The 12,456-nt window shown below is 45.1% G+C and overlaps 1 protein-coding gene across 1 annotated transcript in view; it reads right to left on the bottom strand.

Annotated features, from left to right (window-relative positions):
• PEX14 (peroxisomal biogenesis factor 14) overlaps positions 1-12,456 on the bottom strand; it is a 150,050-nt gene that overhangs the window by 41,193 nt on the left and 96,401 nt on the right. The window contains exons 4-5 of the mRNA XM_079987163.1: positions 7,917-8,039; positions 3,081-3,166 (exon numbers count right to left, since the gene is read on the bottom strand). Of these exons, the coding sequence (XP_079843289.1) occupies positions 3,081-3,166; positions 7,917-8,039 (209 nt within the window). The remainder of the gene's footprint in view (positions 1-3,080; positions 3,167-7,916; positions 8,040-12,456) is intronic.

The raw sequence follows: 12,456 nt of genomic DNA, 5'->3' as shown, positions 1-12,456 counted from the left end.
AAAGGAAGGATCCTGCTCCAGGATCCAGCCAGGCATGCTTTCCTCCAGTGGACCATTCTGCACACAAACCCCAATCAGCCCTAATCTTCCCCTTTTCCTTTTCAATCAACTCACAACGTTCTGTGAGCTAATACTGCATTTTCTGATTGTCATATATAAAGAGACCTGGTGGATGCTTTTGGTAAAATCCTGGTGGAAAAACATGCAGCGACCACACACAGTGTGATCTCTTGAAATGGCTTTTCATGCACAGTACGAGCTGAAATAATTAATTCTTCTGTTTTTGTTTAGTTGTTTTACAGGGTCTTTTCCAGAGTTCAAAAAATAATCCCACAGCTGCATTGGGTAAAGTGGCAGGCTGTATACTTGCACAGTGCTTGAGTTTATGTGTCATGATAAACCATGGTTTAGTGTTACATGCACCAGCAGGAATACTTGATTATGTGTCACACCCTCAGGTTGAAAAGCACCCCAGTGTAAAACTAGCCAGTTTCTTCAAACCATGGTTTCTGAAGTTGGCTGGTTAAACAAACTAGTGTTTGTTTGAAACCTATGTTTATGCTCCCAACTGGTTCAAATCACCTTTAGAAACCCTCCTATGTCTGAGGTGAGATAGGTAACAACAGGAGGAAAAGCTCCTTGGAATTATACCCAACACATGGCGAATAGTTTGATGAGCATTGGGTGCCAATTCAAGTCCTCAGGCTTTCGAAAGCTCCCTAAAGTTGCTTGTTGCCAACTGAGTTTTTTATTCATATTTTACTGCTACTTTTTTGGTATCACTTTTTTAAAAAAGGAATAACAGAATTATTTTAGCATCCCCTCCCTGCCCAGTTGCTTGCTTTCAGAGCTGCAGCCATTAGCCACCTGCAAAGTTTTAGATGGAAAGATGGGGCGGGCATCTTTCCAATAAATGCAGATAAAACTCAAATACTCCCCTGGCACTGTGCTTTGTTGACTCATAAGCCCTAATGAAGTTAACACTCTCTCCTTTTGCTAATAGAAGCAGACCTACAAAGTATATTTCCATGGGGTGGGAAGGAGAATGCATGGGGTCCAGGGAACAAGGGAACTCTGCAGCAAGAGGCAAGTCTTCACAAGCACACACAAGCCGTGTGAATACAACATTCCATGGCAAGAGCTCAACTCTCTACACTGCAGGGGCCACATTCCCTGCTGTGCAACCTTCCAGGGGCCGCATATCAGTGGGGAGCAGGGTTATGGACAAAATTGGGCAGAACAGGCCAGTAATCAAGCAGACATGGTGTTTACTGGCAGTGGCTCCCCGGGGTTTCAGACAAGGGATATTCTCATGCCTACCTGGAGATAAGGGTGGATATGACAATTTTGGTTTTCTTGGTTTCTCATCTCCCCCCCCCCCCAAAAAAAAAAAAATCTTAAATTCAGCACTCTACATTTCTGTAGCAGTTCCTTTTTTATATCCTCATGTGAATCTGTCAGAATTCTGGTGCAAACTTCTCCTAATAAGCATATTTTTGTACGCAGCTCTGACTTACATACACATTTTTGCAAGTGGTTTCCACAAACACAATGCATTTTTCTATTTTATTTTGATGAATATATTCACTTTTATGTACACTTTCCCCTAAGACGTGCATTTTAAAAAAAAAAGCAACTGGACAATGACATTGCAAAATTCATAGAAGTGTGAACTGTGAAGGAGAGCTGTGTTTCGGTCCTCACATTGCTTTGGGAAAAGAAAATTAGGTAGGTTCACTTTTATATCAAACTGAATCAGATTTCTGCCTTTTCTTCTACCTGGGGATACTGGGGATTGAACCTAAGACTTTCTGCATGCAAATGGGAAGCTCTGCCACTGAGTCTTTCCCTTAAGACAGTGGTTCTCAAGGAGTGTGGTGTGTCACACTGGTGTGGCCAGAGAGGGTGGGAAAGTGTGGCTGATTCAAGGGCAATCTAAGACCCATTTCAACATTTCCATGTAGTATAGTATCAAAATAATTTTTCTTCGATATACACGGAGAAACGGTATCCACTCCTCTTCCAAGAGCATTGGCTATTCATCTACAGTTCCCTGTGACATATTGTTGTGAACAGGGATTTTCAACTCAGACAAATATGAAAGATCAGAAAAAAGAAGTGCTTATTTGTGTTGGTGCAGAGATAAGAGTTTGTCTGTCTCATATTAGACATAATACAATTGAGATTACCCAGCAAAAGCAAACTCACACCTTTCTTTGAGTTTCTATACATACTTAAGATACATATATGTAAGAGACTTGTTTATAATTATATTTGGGGGATGAGTCATGTTCATATGTAGCTGCATTAATCTCGATGTCCCATTGTCATATTATACCTGAAGGAGCATCTCTACCCCCATTGTTTAGCCCGGACGCTAAGGTCCAGCTCCAAAGGCCTTCTGCCGGATCCCACACTGCGGGAAATGAGGTTACAGGGAACCAGGCAGAGAGCCTTCTCAGTAGTGGCACCCACCCTGTGGAACGCCCTCCCATCAGATGTCAAGGAAATAAACAACTATCTAGAAGACATCTGAAGGCAGCTCTGTTTAGGCAAGTTTTTAATGTTTTATCACATTTTTAACATTCTGTTGGAAGCCGCCCAGAGTGGCTGGGGAAGCCCAGCCAGATGGGCGGGGTATATAAATAATAAATTATTATTATTATTGTTGTTGTTTTTGTTTTTGTTGTTGTTTATAAAGTAGTTGTGTTCTAGGTTATAAATCAAGCACTGATAGGAGTTGTTCCTTTTTCTTTTCCAGTGTATTTCTTATCCATTAAAAAAAAAAAAATCAGAGTGGCGCGAGCAAATTTGTATTCTGAAACTGAGGCCCAGAGAAAAAAGTTTGAGAACCACTGCCTAATGACATAGGAAACTGCCTTACACTGAGTCAGATCACTGGTGCACCTTGCTCTGCATTGTCCACACTGACTGGTAGCAATAGTCCAGGATTTTAGGCGGGGGGTTTTCTCCCAGCCCTACCTGCCGACGCCATTGGGAGCTGAATCCTGGGACCTCCCTGCAGAGCTACAGAGGTTGCATCCCATGGCCTTGACAAAAGTCGGAAGGTAATCCCTTACCTTGTAGAGCTGGTGGAAGCCGAAAGCGATGCCTGCCATGATAATCGCTAGAGCGCCGTAATCCCGCCATCTGGAACCAGGGGGACCTGGAGGGCAGAAGCGAAAAAGGTAAGAGTGAGGAGGAACGGGCAGGGTTTTGTGGTATTCCCTGCTGCGCTCCTTATCCAGGCACAGGATCGAGATGGGGAACTTAGGACCCTCCAGACATGGTCAAACTCTGTTTCCCATCAGCCTCCAGCTAGCATGGCCAATGGTCAGAACAGATAGGAGTTGAAGTCCGACAAGATCTGGAAGGCCACAGGTTCCCCATCCCTGAGGAAGAGCCTCCAGTAAATATGGAGTAATTCCCCAGAGAAGCAATTGTAAAATTGTCTAACCAGGGATATACTGTAAAGCTTCAGGTTGAGAGTATGTATTACAAGGTTATGTTTCAACATCGGGCCAATGATACATTCCAAATATATAACCACATCTGCACCACACATTTAAAGCACCATCATACCTCTTTAAACAGTCAGGGCTCCCCTAAAGGATTCTGGGAGCTGTGGTTCGTTAAGGATGCTAAGAGTTGTTAGGATGCCCCTATTCCCATCACAGAGTTACAGTTCCCAGAGTTCACATGGCTCAGAAAACGTAACTGCCAGTCCTAGCTCTGGATTTTTCAGTCTCAACTCCAATAGATGCCCTCAATGGGTTGTCTCCAACTCAGAGCAGACCTGCTAATGTTCAAGATCATTAGTCACTTAAGTCCATTCGTTTCAATGGGTTTACTCTGTACAGTGGTACCTCGGGTTACAGACGCTTCAGGTTACAGACTCCGCTAACCCAGAAATAGTACCTTGGGTTAAGAACTTTGCTTCAGGATGAGAACAGAAATCGAGCGGCAGCGGTGTGGCGGCAGCGAGAGGCCCCATTAGCTAAAGTGGTACCTCAGGTTAAGAACAGTTTTAGGTTAAGAACGGACGAATTAAGTTCTTAACCCGAGGCACCACTGTATAGGAGAAGCAACTCAAAATCTTGCAAATAAAATCCCCACTATTACGGAGTTACTGTCTTCTTATGAACCATGTCGGAATAGTTGCCCCGAGCTTTGCCCAGGCCCCAATGTCCCACTCCTTCTTTGACCTCCAGGAAGACTCCGAAGACACCTGTAGGTCTCCCTAAGTCCCCCCCCCCCCATAGCAACTCCATCATCTGCGGCCTTTGACCTCTGTCATCTCTCCCTCTGTCCCTGTAATGTTCGTGCTAAGAACATTTTATTGCCCCCTGGTTTTCATTATTAATGAAAAGGGACCGAGATGATCTTTCGGAAAGTTCAGAGAGTCTATAAAGACGAGGAGCTGAAATGCCATTTTACTCGTTTTAGGGGTGTGTGGAACAATTCTGTCTTGTGGCGAAAAATAAAAGGCACTGAGGAAAAGGGGAAAAGAAGTAATTGAAGAGAGGGGAAGGGAAGGAGAAGAAGAAGGAGAGGAGGAAGAAAACACCCCACATTCTGCACCAGCTTCCCTGATGCGACAGTGAAAAGGGACTCTGTGAGCCAGGACCCAACCCTGTAGACTAGTAACTTTGGCAGACTTATTGCACAGTTCCTTCAGCTTTGAGGAGAAGGAGTAGGATCTGTGTGGGAAAACCTACCACTTTCTGTAATAAGAGTAAGACAACTGTGAGAGCAGGATGCTGGACTAAATGAGCCTTTGGCCTGATCCAGCGGAGCTCTTCTTAATGCATTGGTAAGGAACCCCTCAAGGCCTGCAAAATATTTAACGGGGAGGCCAGCAATCTCCCTATCTATATAATAATCTGTCACATAGAAAATACTAAGCTAGGTCTAAAGTGTCACATAAATAACTACCCAAGCAGGGCCCTACAGAACAGTCATAGAATTGTAGAGTTGGAAGGTACACTGAGGATCATCTAGTCCAACCCCCTGAAATGCAGGAATATGCAGCTGTCCCATATGGGGATCAAGCCTGTGACTTTGATGTTATAAGCACAACGCTCTAACCAACTGAGCTATTCAGCAGCAGCATCCAGCTGAGAGCCCTATTCCCCGGAATTTTATCACCATTATTATTATTATTATTATTATTATTATTATTACCCCGCCCATCTGAGCGTCTTCCAGAATATATAAAAACACACCTGGAAAGTCAGCCAAGGAGTACATAAGGGCAACTGGGTGGCCTCTAGCAATTGGCATCCTGAGGTAGACTGCCTTTGAACGCTGAGGTTCTGTGGAGCTATCATGGTAAGAGCCACCCACAGACCTCTTCTCTCATGTGGCCTTGCGCAATCCCCCTTTAAAAACAATCTCTGTTACCGGCCACTGCCCCATCTCTCAAGCAGCCTTCCAAAAAGTTTTGTCAGCCAACAAATGCCCACGTTGGTCGTTTGTGGCCTGGAAGCAGAGAAAGCAGATTTCTGTGACACTTCTTTGAGCGATCGCTTGGAGGCAGCCCTTAACTTGCCACAGGAGGCCTACTTGAGTGGCTGCCTTAACATCCAAGGGTAAGGAGAGCAGGAACCAACAGCCCTTGTACGAAAGACGGTGGAGTGCAAAACCAGCACCGACAAGGGTCGTAAATATTATGGGATCCTGACAACGCCCGCGCAATGCAAACACTCCTTGCACACCTTAGCTCAGGAACTCCCCGGAATTTGTATGTAATGAAGGAAATTAGGGGAGGTGGGGAAACGTATATATAAACCCTATCAATCATTTAAACACTTAGAGTCAGATTTCTCCTCACTTCTGGATTAGAGTATTTCATAAATGTCAACAGCAGACAGCACCAGTGTTCCCACTCTGCCTCCTTTATTTCCCTTCCAAGTTGGGGGGTTCATTTTGGGAGCGCGTTCAAACTAGTCAGATTGAGTGATGCTTCCAGCAACTAATCGCATGTCAAATAAAAGATATTTTATGTAATAAATTACAGCTACAAGTAATTCAGATGTCATTTATCAGTTTTATTATCAGTCAACCCAAGTCTTGTTTCTCTATATTAATCAAAATCAAGGAGTTGGTGGCTTGTGGGGTGTATGTGTGTGTATGTGTGTTGAGTTGTTGTTTTTTTTAAAAAAAGAAGCCGTTTTTGACACTTCTTGGCAAAAATACAGATGGGAAGATTCTCTCTCTCTCTCTCTCTCTCTCTCTCTCTCACACACACACACACACACACACACACACACACACTTGTACATGCTAGTGAACTCAATCAGCAAGGAAGAAGAGAACTGAATGGTTCTCTTCTGTGGTTAAAGGCTTAGCATCAGCATTAAGGAATTGGGACTTTAAAATAAGGAACTGAGAAAAGTGACAGTATGGCTAGTAGTCATCAATAGCCCTTCTCTCCATGAATTTGTGTAACCCTTTACAAAGACACCAAGGCTGCTTGCCATCACTGCCTCCTGTGGGAGTGAGTTCCAAAGTTTAACTAGGCATTGAGTGAAGAAGGACTTCCTTTCACCTGTACCGAATCTTCCAACATTCAGCTGCATTGGGTGGCTGCAAGTTCTAGTGTTATGAAGGCGGGAGAAAAAACTTTTCTCTATCCCGTTTTACCCAGGCCATGCATCAATTCATAAGCTTCTATTATGTCACCTATCACTCTAAACTAAAAAGTCCCAAACGCTGCAAGCTTTCTTCTTGCTCTACCTGTTGGCTTCCTGGAGCTATGAAAAAACAGGGCGATGGACTAGATGGGCCTTTGGCCTGATCCAGAAGGGCTCTTCTGATGTCCTTATGCACTTTCCGTACTTCAGGATAACCTCTGGAGCCAGTCAGAGAGCAAGATGAGAATTACATCTCGAGCCGAAGGGCCGCGGCTTAATTGCACGTTTGAGTTGTTGCATGGAGATTAATTAATTTCCTTGTCATTTTCACGAGTGAGGTTGGGAGCCAAAACCACAGCGAGCGGACAAGTTGCCGTTCACTCTGCAATATCTTTATTGGGACTAATAGGTGCTAGTAGATTGCTGGCGTTAAATCTTTATTAGAGGCTGGGATCGTACTGGCCTGGCGTCAGGAACCAGCAGCAACCTCAAGCGCGGAAACGAAAGGAAGTGGCAGATGAAATTATAGGGTGTGAAAACGGGCAAGATGGCAGGTAAGCTTCAATGACGAAATGGATCCAAACAAGTAGTGGGGGACTGTGTCCCCCATCCCCCCGCACAGCCTGAGGGCCACATTCTCTTCTGGGCAACCTTCCTAGGGCCACATGCCACTGGTAAGCAGGAGCAGAGGTAAACATGGCTGGGACTGTGCATGTAAATTTCACCTCTGTACAGTAGACTAGTTTCTACACATACTCACAGATTCCCTCCCTCCTCAATCCTCCATCCAGGCAAGCAAGAAACAGAGGCAAGTAGGGGGTGTGGCCTAGGGAGAGGGGGGGGGGTATCCCGGAGAAGGGATTTACTCAGAGTAGGCCCACTGACATTAATGGACATGACTGACTTGTTAACTTTTAGCCTAATGGTTGCACACAACCCAAAATTGCAAAGGTATTATTTAAAATACATATTTTATATACATATTATGTATAATACGTATCGATTTGGGATGGGAACCTGCTCTTTTAGGAATGATATTTTTTAAAAAACCCAAACTCCCACTCTTATATTGCCTCCTTGTATTCAACCCTTAATGCATTGCCATCCTACAGTCAAATGTTTCCACCATTGTGGGGGCTAGTGCCCGAGAAAAACAAAAGCGAGATAAAAACCAGAAACACTTAAGAAAAACACTGCCTGTTTCGCAGCCCTGAGAAAGAAGACAAGACCGAGAGGTGTATGGAATTAAAACAGTCTGGTGGTTGCCATGGGGCTACTTACTGTGTGGGGCAAGATGAGGTGGCTGAGTCGGCACCAACTGCGTGGAAAGGCTATGGGGCTGAGGCTCCTCTTTGGCAGTACCTGACTGCTGGAAGGCCAGGTCAATTTCTTCATCCGTCAGCCCTTGAAAGAAGAGGAGAGTCATTTAATACCGGTCCATTTGGGTGATCTGCCCCAGCAACCTCAGTCTGCCTTGAGCCAGTCCCCACCTGTGTGCCTTTTTAACCTACAACCAGCCCAGGAGGTGGTCCTACCTGCCAGCTTCCTCCTCTTCAGTCTCAGCAGGGAGGAGGAAGAGGAGGATGGAGATGAAACTAGAAGGAGGTGCGGTCTGTACCACACCCTTTTTAAAAAGCCATGAGGGTGCTTGTTCTTCAAGTCAGAGATGCGTACCAGGGAAAACGCCAGCAAGGCCATCAATGAATGGCTGCCGTTTGCAATCCCCTCTGGAAAGAAAGTTCCCTTCCATCCAAGTGAGATACCGTTGTCCTTCTTCCATCTCCGTCACACCTCCTTGTTCCGCTTTTCAATCATCACAATACATTTCTCAGCTACTAACTCTCCCCACACTCTCAGTGGCAATACCAGTTGCTGGGAACTGTAAATGGAGAGAGTGCTGTCTGGGTGGGCCAGTGTAAGAATAGGATGGTGGTTCTTTGGACTATTTTGGCAGCCAGGCTCTCCTCACACAGGATCAGACCACATGGCAAATACCACGTCAGGTTAAGTCCTCGAATGAGCAACGTTCGAATTAGGATTTCCTCCAAAAGAAACAGATATTGAACTAGGACAGGAACCAAACAAATACGGACTGGTCCCAGTAAATAAAGACAGGTGTAAGTGGGGGTTGCAGGCCTGTAAGAGCATAGGAAAAGCCCTGCTGGATCAGGCCCAAAGCCCACCCTGTTCTTACAGTGGTCAAGATGATGCTTAAGGGAAGGCCCAAGCACAACAGCCCCACTTGTGATACTAGCCATGGTGGCTTGTGGCCATTGATAGAAGCGAATTCCATGTTTTAACAATGCACTGTGTGAACATCGGAAGAGCACTGTACAGGGATCAGCAAACTTTTTCAGCAGCGGGCCGGTTCACTGTCCCTCAGACCAGACTATATTTTGGAGGGGGGGGGGGAAATGAACGAATTCCTATGCCCCACAAATAACCCAGAGGTGCATTTTAAATAAAAGCACACATTCTACTCATGTAAAAACACCAGGCAGGCCCCTCAAATAACCCACAGATGCATTTTAAATAAAAGGACACATTCTACACATGTAAAATCACACTGATTCCCGGACCATCCGCGGGCTGGATTTAGAAGGCGATTGGGCTGGATCTGGCCCCTGGGCCTTAGTTTGCCTACCCATGAGTTAGAGAAAGCCCACCTAGTCCAGCATCCTGTTCTTGCAGTGACAAACCAGGGGTCTCTTCTGGGAAGCCAGCAAACAGGACCTGAGCACAGTGGCAATCTCCCCACTTGTGTTTCTCAGTAACGGATATTCAAGGATAGCATGCCTCTGACAGTGGGGGTACAACATGGCCCTCCAGACCAAGAAGCTTCCCAACTAAAAACCCAGAATCCCCAACAGAACTCCCTGCGAAAGTATTTTGGCAAATATGCGCGGCGCGTCTCGAATTTTGGATTCACTGGGGTGGGAGCCACATTCTCTCTTCATTGCCGCAATTTAACCTTAAGCGATGGGCGTATTAGCCTTCCCTGACACTTTTTCCAAATGTGGCTCATTCAATTTCCTTAATTTATCTTTGAGTTTATTGCTGCTTTTGAAGTAGCTTTTCTATTGCAATTCCCCCATTCCGTCAAAAAAAAAAAAAAAATCCGCAAAAAACTCACACACAAAACGAACATAGTGGGGGAAACGTACACCATCAACTGCAAATGTGGCTCATTTTAATCCGTAATGGGGTGGGGTGGGGAAAAACAACACAAGAGCAACAACAAACCCAGGGTAGGGAAGGAGAAAGCTAACAATAATGTAAGAAAACAGACAGGGAAACAAAAAACTAATTATTGGGTTAGACGACTAATTAGTCTAGATCGTTTCTGAAGATGGGAATAATTTGCTTTATTTTATGACAAATGCAGAAATAAAAAAAGGGGGGAGAAGAGAGAGAGAAAGAAAGGGGGGAGTGGAAATCAGGTCTGACTGTGATGAGCATGAATGGGACCCAGAAAACATCAGGAGGCAATAAAAACAGAGCAGAACAAGCTGCGATGAAACTTTTGGAAAAGGACGCTAACGACCTGCCGGTTATTAAAAGGCGGGCGCTTGGATGGCTGGGGCTTTAAATCCGGCTCTCTGCAAAGCTATCACCCTTTATAGGGGTGGGCTTAGGGGAGAGGAAAGAGGGGTCCCCTCTCCATTTGGAGAGGCCGCAACATCTGGAAAGGATTTGGCCAATGAGAGAGGGAGACAGAGAAGAAAGAGGAGCAGCTGCTGACCAGCAGCAGAAAAGGAAACTGCACAGCTGGCTCGCTTTTTCAAAGGGAGTAAAAGTCCTTGCTGAGAAAGGGAAGGAGAAGGGGGGGGGGAGCTTGCCATGAAGGGCAGATTCTACAATGCAAGGCCCGGAGGGAACAAGACTATAGAAGGAACCATGCCTTTTTATTTGATTTTAGTGTCTTTCTCATTTTAGAAACTTAAGCCAGGTTTGCACGTTTTACAAAATTTATAGACTGCTTGACTGTGTGCACGGTTTGCAAGGAATTAAATTTTTGGGGGTTTTTTTAGAATTGAAGAGCAATTTAAAGCAGTGAAAAACCATTGAAACCAATGATTTTTTAAAAAAAAACAACGTTTAAAACATGTCGACATATACGTTGCCTGAGTAGGCCGGCCTAAACAAAATGTTTTAAGCAGGTGCAGAAAAGAGTGTTCAATAGGCAGAGAGTTCCAAAGTGCAGTGCCAATTCTGCAAAGCGAAGCGATCAAGTGGACACACATGGGGTAAGGCAGGCCCCACAAGAAAACTGGCCCCCAAGCTGTGAAGCTATATTATATATGTTATAATATATGGTGTTATGTGCTGACAGTGCCGCACTCTCGTTAGCAACCGTGCTGCAGCATTCTGCACCAGCTGCAGTTTCTGGGTCAAGCGCAAGGGAAGCCCCACAGAGTGCATTGCAGCAATGCAGTCTTGAAGTCATCAATGCTCTCCTGGCCCAGGGATAGCAGTAGTTATCGCACCAATTACAACTGGTAAAAGGCACTTCTAAGCCCCTGAGGCTGCCTGGGCCTCCAGGGACAAAACTTGATTTGAATTACTTTCATAAGATGCTGTGGGTTTAGGCTTAAAAAAGACTCTTGGGGTGGGGAATAGAGAAAGAGGGGGGTCCTGGGAATATCACTTCTGGGGACCCTGGGAAACATCATTTCCAAGGCACCCAGCTGGCATATGATATAGCATGGTGGGGAATCTGTGGCTCTCTATATGTTGCTGGACTCCCAACTCTCATCATCCCTGATCACTGGCTAAGGATTGGAGGGAGGAGGGGGAATTCAACACTTCGCCTTTAAAGGTGAACCCACACAATCCATATACAATTCAAAACACTTTAGCCCTCCTTCAAAATCTGCACTTTCATGAATTTCACAACTCAGATCTGCAGCTAAATAATATGTACAAAAGGCCCCGTGCCTGAGTAAAACTTTTTCAAGTTTTAAATCAACCCCACTGAGTTCAACAGATCTGACGCCTAAGGAACAATATATAGGATTGCACTCACGCTGATTCTAATAAACTGGGGGATTTGTGGGGAGGTGGCTATGGGGGCTGTCATGATGAGCTCTCCTGTTTCTCAAACTTTACCGCTAGTGTCCTGAATGCATCCCACTTGAATCAGGCTGCCCATTCCCCTCCCTCTACTTCCTCACTCCCCCAAAAAAAATCCATTCAAGAGAGCATATGTGATAAATATTATCACTGAAGATTGCACACCAAACCACAGAGAAGCCCTTTGTTCTTGAGGTCTCCAATCTGGAAAGCACAGGAAATAACACTCATTGTTAAGCTACCCTCCTCCCAGCTAGATTCGCATCCTGTTCGGGAGGGATAAAATAGATAGAAATTTGTTTCTCGCATTAATCTGGCCATATTAGCCAGCGACAATAGGATTAGGCAGAGCACGGCTGTTTTCATTAGGGATCCTCTTAAGATAGGGATTGAGGAGGGCTCTAGAGATACAGGCAGAATGTGTGTGTATTCTGAATATCCCAGATGCCTACGAAGGCTGGTGGCTCCTTGACTTGGCTTTTGGACTTCCCAGAGGCATCTGATTGACCACAACAGGGAACAGGATACTGACCTAGTAGGTCCTGTAGCCGCTCACACAAAACCTCCCGCCAGCTTGATGAAACACCACTGATGAGCTTTTGTGGCTGCTACACATTCATCTACTTCGATAGTCTTTTAGGTTTGGTTGGCCCAGTCCCATGGGAAGCATTTTTATTTTTAAAAAATCATTGAGTCTCAGTCAGAAAGCATTATTCCGGTAGAAACTGCTGGTGGGAGCCTCATGGGC

This window comes from Podarcis cretensis, assembly GCF_951804945.1.
Source record: "Podarcis cretensis genome assembly, chromosome: 8".
Classification (NCBI taxonomy): Eukaryota; Metazoa; Chordata; class Lepidosauria; order Squamata; family Lacertidae; genus Podarcis; species Podarcis cretensis.
Note: the sequence above shows the minus strand (reverse complement) of the source record. Positions and strands in the feature narration are given on the sequence as shown.